The sequence below is a fragment of the Trachymyrmex septentrionalis genome, unplaced genomic scaffold (genome assembly GCF_001594115.1).
Source record: "Trachymyrmex septentrionalis isolate Tsep2-gDNA-1 unplaced genomic scaffold, Tsep1.0 scaffold143, whole genome shotgun sequence".
Taxonomy (NCBI): domain Eukaryota; kingdom Metazoa; phylum Arthropoda; class Insecta; order Hymenoptera; family Formicidae; genus Trachymyrmex; species Trachymyrmex septentrionalis.
Window position 1 is genome coordinate 236893 of NW_017304576.1, and position 14691 is coordinate 251583.

General features: G+C 30.6%; 1 protein-coding gene across 1 annotated transcript in view; it reads left to right on the plus strand.

Moving 5' to 3' along the window:
* Positions 1-14473, plus strand: part of LOC108745670 — a 58919-nt gene extending 44446 nt beyond the window's left edge. Inside the window, exons 2-4 of the mRNA XM_018481966.1 lie at positions 6755-7015; positions 7609-7838; positions 13386-14473. Of these exons, the coding sequence (XP_018337468.1) occupies positions 6755-7015; positions 7609-7838; positions 13386-13730 (836 nt within the window). The 3' untranslated portion in view covers positions 13731-14473. The remainder of the gene's footprint in view (positions 1-6754; positions 7016-7608; positions 7839-13385) is intronic.
* Positions 14474-14691: the final 218 nt, after the last annotated feature.

The following is a 14691-nucleotide window of genomic DNA, read 5'->3' on the forward strand; positions in this document are numbered from 1 at the left end:
GTTGAAAAGTCCTGTATCATTTTGTGTAATTTTCGCAATAGTTAATAAGATATTAATTATATTAAAAATCGCTGAATATTGGTTTTCAATAATTTTTTACTCAAATACTATCAATTTTACAGAAAAACAGCAAGATACAAAAATTGTTTATTTTTTTCTCATAAAGTTCTGAGAATTTTTTCAGAATTTTGTAATACCCTATTTTACCGTATGTTGGTAAAAATAGTGGCCAATAAGAAAATGCAGTTCTAAAAAGTTAATCAAAAATTCTGAAAATTTTTTTTCCGTGTCTGGATTCACGTTATTATATTATAAAAACTCCCTATCTCGTTCAACATTATGAAAATTGCAAAATGGTAGAGGATTTTTTGACTCAATTTAGTCCGCTTTATCTACACAAAAGCGCTTGGTAAAAAATTTTTTATCAAGGAATATCCTGTATATATATGAAATTATACGCGTTTGATAGTAAAATGAAATATTGCTCTTTGTGTTTATTTGTAAAAAAATTTTTATTTAAAAAGTGTACTTAAAACATTTTAATTTTTGTAAAATATCAATAGTAAATGGCAATTTAAAATGTCAGTTTAAAACAAGTAAAACATATATAAAAAATATGAAACAATGTACGTCTTATGCATCGTTTGTCGAAGTTTAATACGTAAAAATATAATAAATATATTATAACGGTGAAATAATTTATAATTAATGTGTGGGAGATAAAATCATTGCAAAGGGAAAAGAGAAAGAGAGAGAGAGAGAGAGAGAGAGAGAAAAGTAAAATTAGACCCTTGCCAGATACGGCGTGGAATAAAATTCAAAGTATCGGCTTTGCATTTGATCAGCGGCGCGACGAATAAGGAAGCCCCGTGTCCTAGTCGTATTCGAACCCACGACGAGGCAAATCAATCCGCGAACTTCAAAGGAATCCCGCCATTCTGATCCTTCGGGATTCTCTGATACGCGTGGGAGTCTTTAATCAGGGTACGCGAGTCGACGGCCCTCGACAGTACGTCGACCCCGAAATGGGCTTGCTCGCTATTGTCTTATGAGCCGGTTGGTCCGTTCGTCTTGTCGTGTGGCATGTTAATTAAATCTCTAATTATTAAACTAATTGCCGGTTTAATTGGCTCGCGACAGAGAAACACCGCGTGTTCGCAAACAGAAGAACAGAGACTCCGAGGAAAAGGACTGCTTGATTGTGCGCCGTGATATCATACCTTCAGAACACGCGAGTCAGCCAATGGACTATCCGACACAATCTGAATTAGCCAATGTTGGATCAGCAGTCGATCGTTTCATTCTGGATTGTATCCTATCTGCAACATAGACAATTAGTCTCAATTTAACGACCGTATTATATGATCGTTTTAATTTACACGTGGTAAATTAGCGGTTTTAGGAAATACATCTATACGATAAATAACGTTTACGCAGTCTGTACGCTAAATTCGATCATGTCGTGTCAGTTTACTTGTTTGTCATTAACGTTTCGCGCATTTGCAAACTCTTACAGAAATTGAATACCTGGAAAACAGTAATTATTTATTAAGCATTGAACGACACTTTTAATCCTTCGTTTGCAATCATATTTTTTTCTGTGTACAATATTTTTCGTCTAATTTAAGTTCTTTTACTGTTCTAGGTTTTCAAAAAAAATTTAGGATCACTTATTTCAATACTTCAACATTTCCAAATCGTCTTTTAGTTTAAATATTAAAATCTTTATATGATAAAAATTGAAATTGGAGCAAAAGTGAGGAATAAATGGATCCTGTACTAATTATATGGAAAAAAGAATTTCAGTCAAATTGATTGAAACTATGATGTTTTGTAACTTTGTAATGAGAAGTTGATCAAAATTTGAGTTTAGACATCAATCATACAGAAATCGATACGTTTGTTGTAACATTATTTGCCACTTTAGATTTAATCGTACTGAAAAACGTTTATCTGCAATACACAGTTAATCTCTTGAACTGTATAAGTACTTATACATTTAAATATAATATAATTAAACACTTATATAATTATATAAGCATTTATTATATATCATATAAGCATTTGAGATATATAATATCATATAAGTATTCGTCATGAGCTTTTTATGTCGTTGTGTGCGGGAGAGGAGTGATATGAATATATCTGTGTCGATCGATAGCTAGTCCATATTAGTACATTCGACATTATTACATACAAACATATATATGATTATACATATATAAATACCTATACAGTTATAAAGAACAAAGTGTGTACTGTAGATTAAAATATTTTTTAGTTTGATTAAATTCAAAAAAGGGACTTTCAAATGATGCTACTGTAATATTTGTTTATTTTTTTATACCTTTATGAAGAGTTTTAATCAGCTTTGATCTCATAAGCTACAAAATATCAGAGTTTCAGCAAATAACTGAAATTTTGTCTGTATGATCAGTGCAAGATTTGAAAATGAAACTTTTTGCTTATGCAAAACAAGACCTAAATTACAGACAGAGAGTCAATACTCAAAATAATAGATCAACATTTTTCAGTCTTAAATTGAACAGTATTAAATTAAATTTTCGTAAGAGCATTCGACACACCGTTCAATACATATATTTTCAGAATGTAAAGCACGTCGGGAACATTCGTATCCCAATACTATACAATGTAAAATACCTTACTCAATGCGAGGCGAGTACTTCGTATCAGAGGCACGCGCGAAAAAGAAGCAGGGAATCGTGGTTTCGTCCTGGAGTTTGCATTTCCAAATCGTACCCTTGATCTGACCGAGAGTATCCTGCAGACTAACAGGACAGAGTCAAAGCGGTCCGCTCTATTGTGTTCCTGGTTAACTACTGCTTACACAAAGCCTTGGAAAGCCAGCGAATTATTTAAGAAGACTCGTTATTCCGCGAGGCGAATGGTCAAGCCACTGCAAAACCACTTGTTAGCCAGACGGGAACTTTCGACTGAAAGAAAAAACACTGTGCTCACGTGGAGAAACGGATCCTTCGACACTCATGTAAATTAATGAAAACTATTAGAGATTATAAAGAATGTGGATAAAAATGGATAAATATAAAAACATTGCTCGATATAAAACTTCCAATTTAACGTATATTGGTTTTGTGGCACGGCTTGTTTAATAGAAAAATATGTAACTATGTCCGAAGCGATGTAAAACATCGATGCACCGTAAAATTGAGTGTTATCAAAATAGGATACTCAAAATAAATCAATAAATGTCATGTGACTATGTAACTACTAGCTCTGTGTATGTTGACGTACATGAGAAGAAAGAAAATAACTATTCAACGATTTTATTCTTCTAATTGTTCTTCGATATTTTGCCGCGCCGTTACAACCATCGTTGTCTTTATATAAACAAGTTTACAAATTTAAAATCAAATAGCCTTCTATATTTTAGGCAATATTTATGTCTTCTATATTTTACGCACTTTATGATAGCAAAACTGTTTTACAGTTTCAATATCAAAATAAATGCATATAATATACCGACACATGGCACAAATAGTAAATAAAATATTAGCAATCCATAACGGAATAGCGACATGATATAGCGGATAACTTAGTAATAAATTTTGAAGGAGGTCACAAGAGAAAATAACTCGAAACATGTATCTATTCTTTGCGAGTGAGTCTTCGCTCAACAAAAATAAAATAATATAATAGTATAACTATTTCAAAATGTTTGTTAATATTTCAAAATTTTACTTATTATTTCAAAATGATTGCAAATTTCACATTAAACGGACAATAAATGCTAAAAGTAAAATCGCAGAGAAAATTATTTTTGCAAATAAATACCAGTATATCACTTTGTGATAAAATACAGTAAAAATACTTTTCAGTTATTTTCTCTTGGAAAATGGCGCTTATTGTCATCAAAGTTTCGATTACGTAGGATGATTACGTTGTTATTATATGTGTATCATTTAATGCAACAACATTTATCTAAAATTTTTTTGTAAATTATACATTATCGATAAAAGAACGAGTTCGAATGAATTTTTTGCATTCTGAAAAGGTTTGTGCAATAATAATTGGCTCTCACGATCACTTTAAATTTCAGGCCGCTTTGGAGTACTCAATTGCGTTCGGTTGATCGAATATTTTTAATTACCACTGTATTTGTTCCGATCGCCCTGCGGATGCACGCTAAATAAATTAATGCGCGCATGTCAACTATCGCGAAGCCATTTCCCGCTGAGATTTCCATTGCGCGGTCGAAATTTTCAAATAACTATATTTTCCGAGACCTTTCAAGAGTCGAGATTTCAACGTTAGGGCAATGTTTTATAATTGCCAGCCAATTAAATAATTCGAATTGTGTTCTAAATTGTACCATCGTACAGCATAAGTGAGTTAAAGCCTTGAATCTGTTTCAATGTGAGAACATATTGAAAAATAAATGAGAAAATTTTATTACCAGTACTTCATTTTAATATTAATCTAATTATATTCTATTAGCAACATTTATATCTTTTTAGGTATAAATACATCTGTTTTAATTAGCTTCAATTAATTTAACATTATTTAAAATTTTAAATTATAACAACGTTTAACATATTGCTTCTTTAATTCAAAAGTAACATAACTCGAAAAATTAAATTTAAAAAAAAAGGATTCTTTTTCAACTTGACAAAAAATTACTGTTTAATCAAATAATATTAATAAAAAGAATATTCTTAGTATTACTTATTATTGGATCGAATAAGGCAACTTAATTTTTATGAAAATACCTATATAGGGTGTCCCATTTTTATCGGTTACCTCAAATATTTCTTGAATAATTTAACGAAAAATGTTTCAGACAAAAGTTTTGGGACTTTGAGAGGAACATAAGATGGTGCCATTAGTTTGATTTTGGGTGGCGTCGTCAAGATCAAGGCAAGGTTACTTTGAATTTTGTAAACGGAACTCCCTATTTTTCATTACGTATTCTTGTAGCTTACCTTGAGAGCTTCCCAAAACTGTAATTAAATTCATTTTTATTAAGTACTTTTCGAATTATAAGGTTTGCAAGTTACAGCACCGCAGACATTAGCATTACGCAAAAAGTGCCTGAACGACGGTTAAAACCTCTTAAATGTTGTTCAGGATCATATTCTGAATAATATTTGTCAAGTTCAAAGTTCATTAGAGGCTGTACTTCTTATTTTCATTTTTATGTAGAAATGAATTTTTAGTGCAAAAATAAAAATTAAAAAAATAATCTGATGACTTTGATCTTGACAAATGTTATCCAGATCATGATCCTAAACAACATTTAAGCGATTTTAGCCGTCGATCGGACATCTTGGTTAATGCCAGCTGTAACTTGCAAGCCTTATAACTCGAAAAGTACTTAATGAAAATAAACTTAATTATAGTATTTTGAAAAGCTCTCGAGGTAAGCTACAAAAATACGCAATACAAAATGGGGGATTCCGTTTAAAAAATTCAAAGTGACCTTGCTGTGATCTTGACGACGCCATCCAAGGTCAAACCAATGATACTATCTTATGTATTCCTCAAAGTCCCAAAACTTTTGTCTGAAACATTTTTCCTTAAAATGCACTATTCAAGAGATATTTGAGGTGATCAATTAAAATACGTCTATAAGCGTTATGTCTCAGGAGTGGGCAGTATTTAAAATACATAACATATTTAAATACATTTTTATTTTATTAAAAGTATTTTGTATTTTGTATTTAAATACTTTTTTTATTAATAATATTTATAATAAAAATAATAATAATAATGTGAGAAAACAAAAATAATTACAAGGATAATTTTCGTATAATTGTCTCTTTTAGAAAAAAAATTTGGAAAAATGTAAAAAAAATTGCTTATATATAATTATGTATAATTTTATGTTTAATTACATATGAGCAATCCTTTTACATTCCTTCAAATTTGATTTTTTTCTAAAATAAATCATACAAAAATTATCCTTTTAATCCTTTTAAGGAGCACATTTTTCTTCTAAACAAATTATTGAATGATAGGTCATCTATGGATTTTCGGGATTGCTGATTACGATTCTGATGTCAAAATTACAAAATAGATAAAAAATAATAAATAGACTTATAAAAGATCAATTTTCCAAAATTTCAAAAATTTTTTTCGGAAAAACTAGCAAGCAGAAAATTGTAAAAAATATATATATTATATATTGCAGATATGGAGTACACGCATAAAAATTTTCAAAGCTCTAACACTTCATCTTTAAGAATAGCCGAATTTATTCTGAAAAAAAAAAACGAGTTTTTCAACATTAATTGTTTATCACAAAATTGCAAATAAATAAATTAACGTAATTTTTCATGGAAATTACATAACTTACATCCCTAAGAGTCTAAAAAATACTCATATGCGCATACAAACTGCAAAATAGATCAGAAATATGGAAAAAACTAAGAATAAAAAAGTGGGACGTATACGTGCCTCTCAAAGGATTAATTATACAGTAATTTTACAAAAAGAAAGAATGATATATAAATATTCTATAATTATATATGTTCATAAAAGTTTATACATGTTTATAAATGTTTATGTATGTTTATATATATATATATATATATATATATATATATTCATGCATAAAATAATTTTTTACCGGGATAATAACTAGAAAATCATATTTCTTGAGTATTGTATCACTTTTAAATAAGGTAACAGTACTGTAATATATAAAGCATACTATTTATGTGTACATATTTAAACATACAAAATAACAAAAACGTTCGTGCTTTTTGTCGTCTAGGTGCCGGACTAGAGATACGAAAGCTGGACGTACCCAGTATCGCCGATCCAAGGTGGGAGACGGTGTCACTTAAATGTGAGTATGATCTCGGTGGCAAAGAGCTGTATTCGGTAACGTGGAACAAAGACGGTCAGGAGATCTTCAGATTTATGCCGGGATCAGCGACGCCTAAGCGACCTCAAAATATCAGCGGACTATATATTGACCTCAACCGAAGTGATCACAAACAAGTGACACTTTTGGGCCCAAGCACTGGTAAAGGTATGTGACATCAATTTACAAGCAAGAATTATAAGTTACATCTATTACTATATATTTCTCATGTAAAAGATAAATCTTTTATATGCGGAAAGAATAATTTTGCTGAAATATCTAAAAATTTAGATAGATGCAGTAGATCTAGAAATAATTTTATTATATCAAACTTATATAGGGAAACTCAAGAATAATGAGTAATGCTGCAAGAAGTTTTGACAATCTATTTGCAAATAATTTGAGCATAATTATCCTACATAATTATTTTGACAATCCAACCAAATTATTTTCAAAACTGTCTAACTAAATTTTTAGACATACATTGATACTTGATCAGCAAAATTATTCCGTATACTATTAAAATCATTTTTGTAGAAGAGTATAATTTTAATATGCAGATTATTAGAAAGGAATTAAAGTAAATGTCAAAAATTTCATGATTTAATCAGTCGTTTAATGTAGATTTAATTTTGTCTTTAAAAAAAAATCAACTTCCATTTTGTCATTGTTTATTCAAATATATGAAATAAAAGAAATATCTTTTTCGCCTCTTTTTAAACTTATATTTATAGTGTCTTTTCTCTAACTTAATATTGCAGGTAAAGTTGACTTGGCGGGGTCTTACGGCTGCGAGGTGTCATCCGAAGCGCCGAGTTTTGAGACAGATTACAGAGAGGCAAACATGAGCGTGGCTGTACCTCCTCAAAGTTCTCCGATACTCGAGGGGATGCGACCTTCTTACGAAATCGGCGAGATCCTCCAAGCGGAGTGCACGTCGGGGTTAAGTTACCCCCCGGCAGTTCTAACGTTCATCTTGAACAGTAAAGAGGTGAGTATCGATGATATTCGTGACTGCGAAAGTTACGTAATTAGGAGTTAGTTACGCCACTTAAAGACGTATGTGTACATCTAAAACAATATCAAAAATATATAAATTTTATAGATTGTTCTATTATACGTTTGAATATCTATGTAACATTTGAAAACGATTCTCTTATTAGTTTAAAAGTTATTTAATTTTTTGTCGTGATTCTTAAAATCCGTTTTGTAATACTTATTTGCAAATTTGATGAGGAAATAACGTTGAAAATTAAATCAAATTATATATTGGATCCACTTAAAAATCATTGATCTAAAACTGTAGAAAAATATGGATATTTTGCTACATAAAACCATTAAAAGCCAAATTATTGTTTTTTTTTTTGCAGTTGGTTTCAAAATATATTTACGAGTTAATAAAATATATTAGATTATTTTGACTGATTGTTTGGCTATTACTTTTAGCTGGTATGGTATAGTCAAAACATCCTTAAATTTTCGAAAGATCACATAAGTTTTGAAAAATAATCAGACAAACTTTCATAATTCTCCACGTTCGTATATTTCGTATACGAGGCATGTTTTCAAATTTTCGCTTGATTTTTAAATTATTTCATTAAATCATTTATTACATAAAAAAGAGCTTTCTATTTATCTAAAGCTCTTTGTCAATTGAACGCAAATTTTCAATTTCCAACGTCCTCTTCCGATAGCTTCTGACTTAACAAACTTATTGAAATATTTTTGTTAAAATTGATCAAAGGAATATTTGCCTTCGAAATATTATCTAACTACTTTAGGGCATATCCCTGTAGCGTCGGCAAACGCGAAACGAGCGAAAATTTCGTAATTAATCGCGCAACGTAATCCAAAGCTCGCTTCCGCGGGCTGTTGAGCGGGCATAGTAAACTAGGAACCACATAACTCCCATTATTCAATGCTACGCTGCGCACGTCATTCGCGAGGAGGTACTACTCGGTTTATTCAACGACAATTTGTCAAGCGAGGCCAGTTCGCGTGGGCATTTTTATTTCACTGACTGACTGGCTGCACGTTCAAGTCTCAATAAATACAATCCTATGAGCCACAAATTAATTTCTCGAGAATAAACTCGCGGGACTGTGACAAAAATATGCTATTCATACAATGAAAATCACAACTCAAACAAAATTGATGTAACAAATGACGTTTTAAATATTATTTTTTTCAAGAGACTCGACAATTAAAATAATCTGTTACACTTCTTCCGTTAACAAGTAATGGAGTGGCAGGCAATCTGTTATGATTGATTATTATATTTATAAGTAAAGAAGCATTTGGATCAGTTTAATATATTACTTTATTCGTTGAAGAGAAAAATGTATCTATTATTATAGACATCGTAACGATAAAAAGAGAGTATAAACATAAACTTAGAAGAAAAATTATGCGGTTTACGAGTTATTTCCGTGTCTTAAAACATTAAATGCCAATATTTCATGAACATTGGTAATTTGTTTCAGCAGCGAGAAATCTAATAATACAGGACGCCTATCATAGAACAAGTTGGAACGGATTCCGATCGACATTGTTCAATTATTCCCTAGATTTCTATTGTGTTTTCTAAGGAAAAACGGAATAATTTCAATCGGAATTCATTCCGATATTTTTCATAACAAGTACCCAAGCCTAGTAAGCAAGAAACATTAGATCAACATTTCGAAATATTGATTTTATGTGAATTTTATTAACGTTTTTATCTAATAAATCTTTTATAAATATAATTATAATATTATGTAATGATAGGACATTTCCAAATCTCAAAAAATATTTTAATAATATAAATTCCGAATATTTCGTAAATATTCGGAATACTACTCAACAAAAAATAGAGAACACTTTCGAAAAGTATATAAAAGCTTGAAATCTCTACTTTTAAAATCGATAATTTATATTTCAATCTGACGATGAATTCTTTACGATTTTTTTTCACCAAATTATTGAACATGAAACAAAAATGATCACTTTTGCTTCTATGTTGAATACTCGGTGAAAAAAATCGTACAACGTTCAATAAAAAAAAATTGAAGGTAAAGATTCACTCTTTCGACTGCTGTAAATCGCATTTTTATGTAATTTTTACTTCACGCTATATATTTCCTTTGTAAAATTGGTACAAAATTTTCAGATTTGACGGATATCTATTTGTGTCCGAATAGCTATGTAAAAAATCAGTCAGATTGAAATATCAATTACCGACTTCAAAAGTAGAGATTTCGAGCGTTCAAATGTTTTTTTGATTTTTTTGATCTGCGATGATTTTTTACCAAGTTACGGTATTCTATTGCGCAATTTTGAGCGTGTTCCCTATTTTTTATTGACTAGTATAGTATAGAACGTTAGAAGAATGTTGTTGAGACATTGCAATGTTAAATATTGATGTGTGAATATTTTTTCAACATTTTGAATCTTTGTTGATTTTCCTATATTGATTATTAATGTTGCTACAACGTTGTTGTAACAACAATATTGATCAAATTAATATTAAAGTCGCTCACCTGGGAACAGTATGCAATATCGCCTATAGGTATATGTGAGTAAAGTAATTTTCTCATATTTAAAAATTATCAGTGAAAAATGTAAAAAAGCCCATCAGCTATTCGGGTGTACAGAAATTCTTTATTTTTTGTGTGAATGTAACAAAACAAATAAAATATACATTTCAACCCTTCAATTCGGATCCTTATCAATATAAAGTATAACTCGAAATTACGTAAATAACGCAAATTCCAAGTTGTTGATTCCCGACAAATTAGTTCGTTCTTCTTTATCCAAATGCCAAATTAGTTATTAATGAATTTTTTCGTAACAAACACACGAAAATAAAAAGTTTTCTGTGCATCCAAACAGTTGATGTAGGCCCTGATGGGCTTTTTTACATTTTTCACTAATAGATTCTTTCAAACCTCATTATATATATTTGTTTAAAAATTACATAAGATAGAATAAAAAGCGTAGTATAAAATTCTTCACCCATGTTTTAATAAAATAATTTTTAGAAAATGACCCAAAGACTTTAAGGTAAAAGCAAATAAAATATATTTTTAAAATATCTCGTTTAATTTTATATAAAAATTAATTCAGGGATTGAATAATTTTGGAAGTTTATAATATTGAATAAATGTTGAATTAATGTTCTCGAATATTCTTGAATTATTCTTGTAACGTCTGCAAGATGTTTATTAGTTTAATGAACATTTCTGCAATGTCTTTCTACGATTCAATATAATTTCATTATAAAACATTTTTTTGATATCTTAAATAGTTTTTGAGATACAATTGAAATAGTTAGAAATCTTCTTACCTAGAAAGAATGATTTAGACATCAGTTTTCTGCACTTATATTTTCTAAATTTACATGTAATCCTTATATGTATACAAAGTTTATTATTGTAAAATCATAAAATTTCATAAAATCAGAATTTGACACTTTATGAGATTTTTTTTTTGTAAGTGTACTTTGCTTAAAACTTTTTTAAATCCAAATTTACGAAATCTACGGTATGTTTCTATATGGTCTGTATTGTAAAAGCACTCAATAAGAAAGCACCTTTCTTTTGAAATGATTAAAGGGATGCTGGAGTGACCAAATTATCGTGACCACATTACAGTCGTATAAAAATCTTCGAATTGATTGAACGGAATCAAAAATTCTTTTACACGATTAAAGTAGACGCAAAATTAGGCAGTGCAATGGACTTTATATTAAAATCAAAAGAAAGTTAAGTAAGTCTTCAACTTTTTTTCGATTTTAATATAAAGTTTATTATACCACCTTCTAATTTTGCATCTTTAATCCTGTAAAAGAATTTCTTATTCCGTTCAATCAATTTGAAGATGTTTATACGACTGTAATGTATACTTGGTTATTCCAGCATCCCTTTAAGGCACTTATATAAACTGACTTATATAGGGTGTCCCATAATTTAGCCAATCGCTTTTGTGTAGCTAAGAGCGGACTAAACTGAGTCGAAAAGTCCTCTACTATTTTGTACTTTTCGCAGTTAACAAGATATTAATTACTAAAAATTGCCAAATATTGGTCTTGAATAATTTTTTACTCCAAAGAGTCCAAAATAAATACTATTAACTTTACAGAAAAACTGTAAGAGACAAAACTCATTAATTTTCTTTGCATAGACTCTAAGAATTTTTTCAGAGGTTTTTCAGAATTTTAATACCGTATCTTCTCATGTTGGTAAAAATAAGAAAATGCAACTAAAAAGTTGATCAAAAATTTTGAAAAAATTCTTAGAATTCTATGAGAAGAAAATTAATGATTTTTATCTCTTACAGTTCTTCTGTAAATTTGATAGTATTTGCGTAAAAAATTATTCAAGACCAATATTTGACAATTTTTAGTAATTAATATCTAGTTAATTATTGCGAAAATTGCAAAATGGTAGAGACCTTTTCGACAATTTAGTCCGCTCTCTTTACAAAACCGATTGGTCAAAACTTACGGAATACTCTGTATAACGACTCAGAAAAAATGGAATTAAATACTCGATCTTAATATTATATGAAAAACAATCGAAATGAAGGAGGTTATAATGGAGGAGGATATAATGGTTTACTTTCAACATAATCCTGATGGTTATTCTATATCAGATTGTTTGAATTGTTGAGTCTTAAAAAATAATAGTAATTCTAAAACATTGTTCGTTACATCAATGTTATTTGAGTCATGATTTATATTGTACACAAAAAGATTTTGCTAAGGTATCTAAAAATTTCACTGGATACAGATCTGAAAATAATTTTGTTGAACTATTAAAATAATTTTAAAGAAAAATCTCAAGCATGATGAATAGTGCTACAATTAGTATTAACATTCTAGCAATCAATTTGAATATTTTATATAATTATTTTGATCCAACAAAATTACTTTTAGATTTATCTAGCCAAATTTTTAGATATTTTGCCAAAATTATTCTTTCTGTGTATATCAAATGGTAAATAGCATATTTTCATCACAATTCTGTTGCATTTATGCAAGTTTATCTTTGAGAAACTAAGCAGCTCATAGCAATGTATTTATTGATAATTTCAGGTTTTTCCTGCTAAAGTGAAGTGCAATGTTCACGAAATGATGGTGCTTAATAATGTATCAAGACATGGAGATAATCCATAAACCGCGTAATTTCCTTGAAGAAAATAAAATAATATTTTAAAAGTAAAAATTTTAAAAATAAATTACTTTATATATATATATATATAAAGTAATTAGAGAGTCCAAAATAAAACTATACTAAAATGTAATACATAGAATAACTGCCTTCTGTAGTGTGTGAATTAATTAATAAACAAAAAAAAATATATGTACAATCAAAGATCGAAATGTAATCTTTATTTGCAATCTCTTATAATTTTTCGTATTTCATATCTGATATTAGATATCTCGGTAACTCGTGGCTGTAATATAAATCCTAATAATATCACTATACAAGTTATTTAAAATATAGTCTTTACAAATTACATTTTAAACTCTTCAAACTCTGTGCCTGATTCTTAACAGGTAAACAGAGCCTTAACTAAAGACTTGCGAGGAATTGGCAACATAGACGGAAAGCTGGTCTCTACGACGCGGTTGGGTCTGACAATGCGCTTGGAACGACACCATTTTTCCAGCGGCAGTTTGTCTCTGATTTGCCAATCGACACTACCAGGAATCGCTAATGACCAGCCTCTCAGAACCATCGAGTTTGCCACTCTCGCCGCCAGCAACCAACGTCTCGCCCAAGAACCCCCTAAATCAGGCTCAAGGTCGAACATCGAACTCTACTCGATTCTGACTTGCTGGACAATGACCGTGATTCACGTGATTCGTTACGACAGTCTCAGATTTCTGCGCGTCGTTTAATATCGACGTCATATTTCGATCCATGGCATCGCGCGAGCACCGTTTCAAGTACGTGCTAATTAGTGTATACGTCTCTACGCATTCTCGCGATCAGGAAGAACGTCGCGCTTCTCTCTACATCTACATGTCAATCGAGAGCGATGCATACTTTAGTGCGTCCCAAATTTTCGCGCAATCCATACACGTCTGCTCGCATGTGTACACAATGTTTAGAGCACCCCCGTATATCATATATAAGTCGGAGATAGCAATACAGCTCTGCGTAAAATAGGTCGCAGCGATGGGCACATGATGATTGTACATAGTGTATACATTGTGAATTAGCATTACAACAAATTGTCGTGTATAATTAATCGAAGGGAAGGACTCTGCGGGGATGATGAAGGGAACACGATGAAAGTAACATGGAAATATATCGGAATTCGCGGGGACGCGAGCAACTTCTTCGAGGGGAAAAATAACGCGGGTGGAACGTCGCATTCGAGAGAGAGAGATATATATCTATCATTTGTCAGATCAGAAATATAGTTTAAGAAGCATAAATGTATACGGGTCGTAATCTTAAGTACGACTCGACATCGGCGTATGTAGTGTAAGTATGTGGTTAATTCGACTATATTCTCCACATCCGATCTTCCTCAAGAGCCACGAGGCATACGAGAGTTCTACTGTGTGAAATAAGAGATACGACACTTTTGTTCAGTAATTTTACACGATCCAAAGTATCGTCGTTATCGAAGCGATGGCAGTAATAAAACGATGATTTAATCAACTTGGTTGGTATATTTCTCGCGCACCAGAACATGTCCTTTTCTACGCAGCGCAGAATCTCGCAGCAACATTGCTCAACGTTGCAACGCAATTATCGCAATATTGCTCGGATAATCTCTGCTGTATGGATCTTCGGTGTAACGACTTTCATCGAACTCGCTAATTATGTCATACGTATAAATTAACGGAT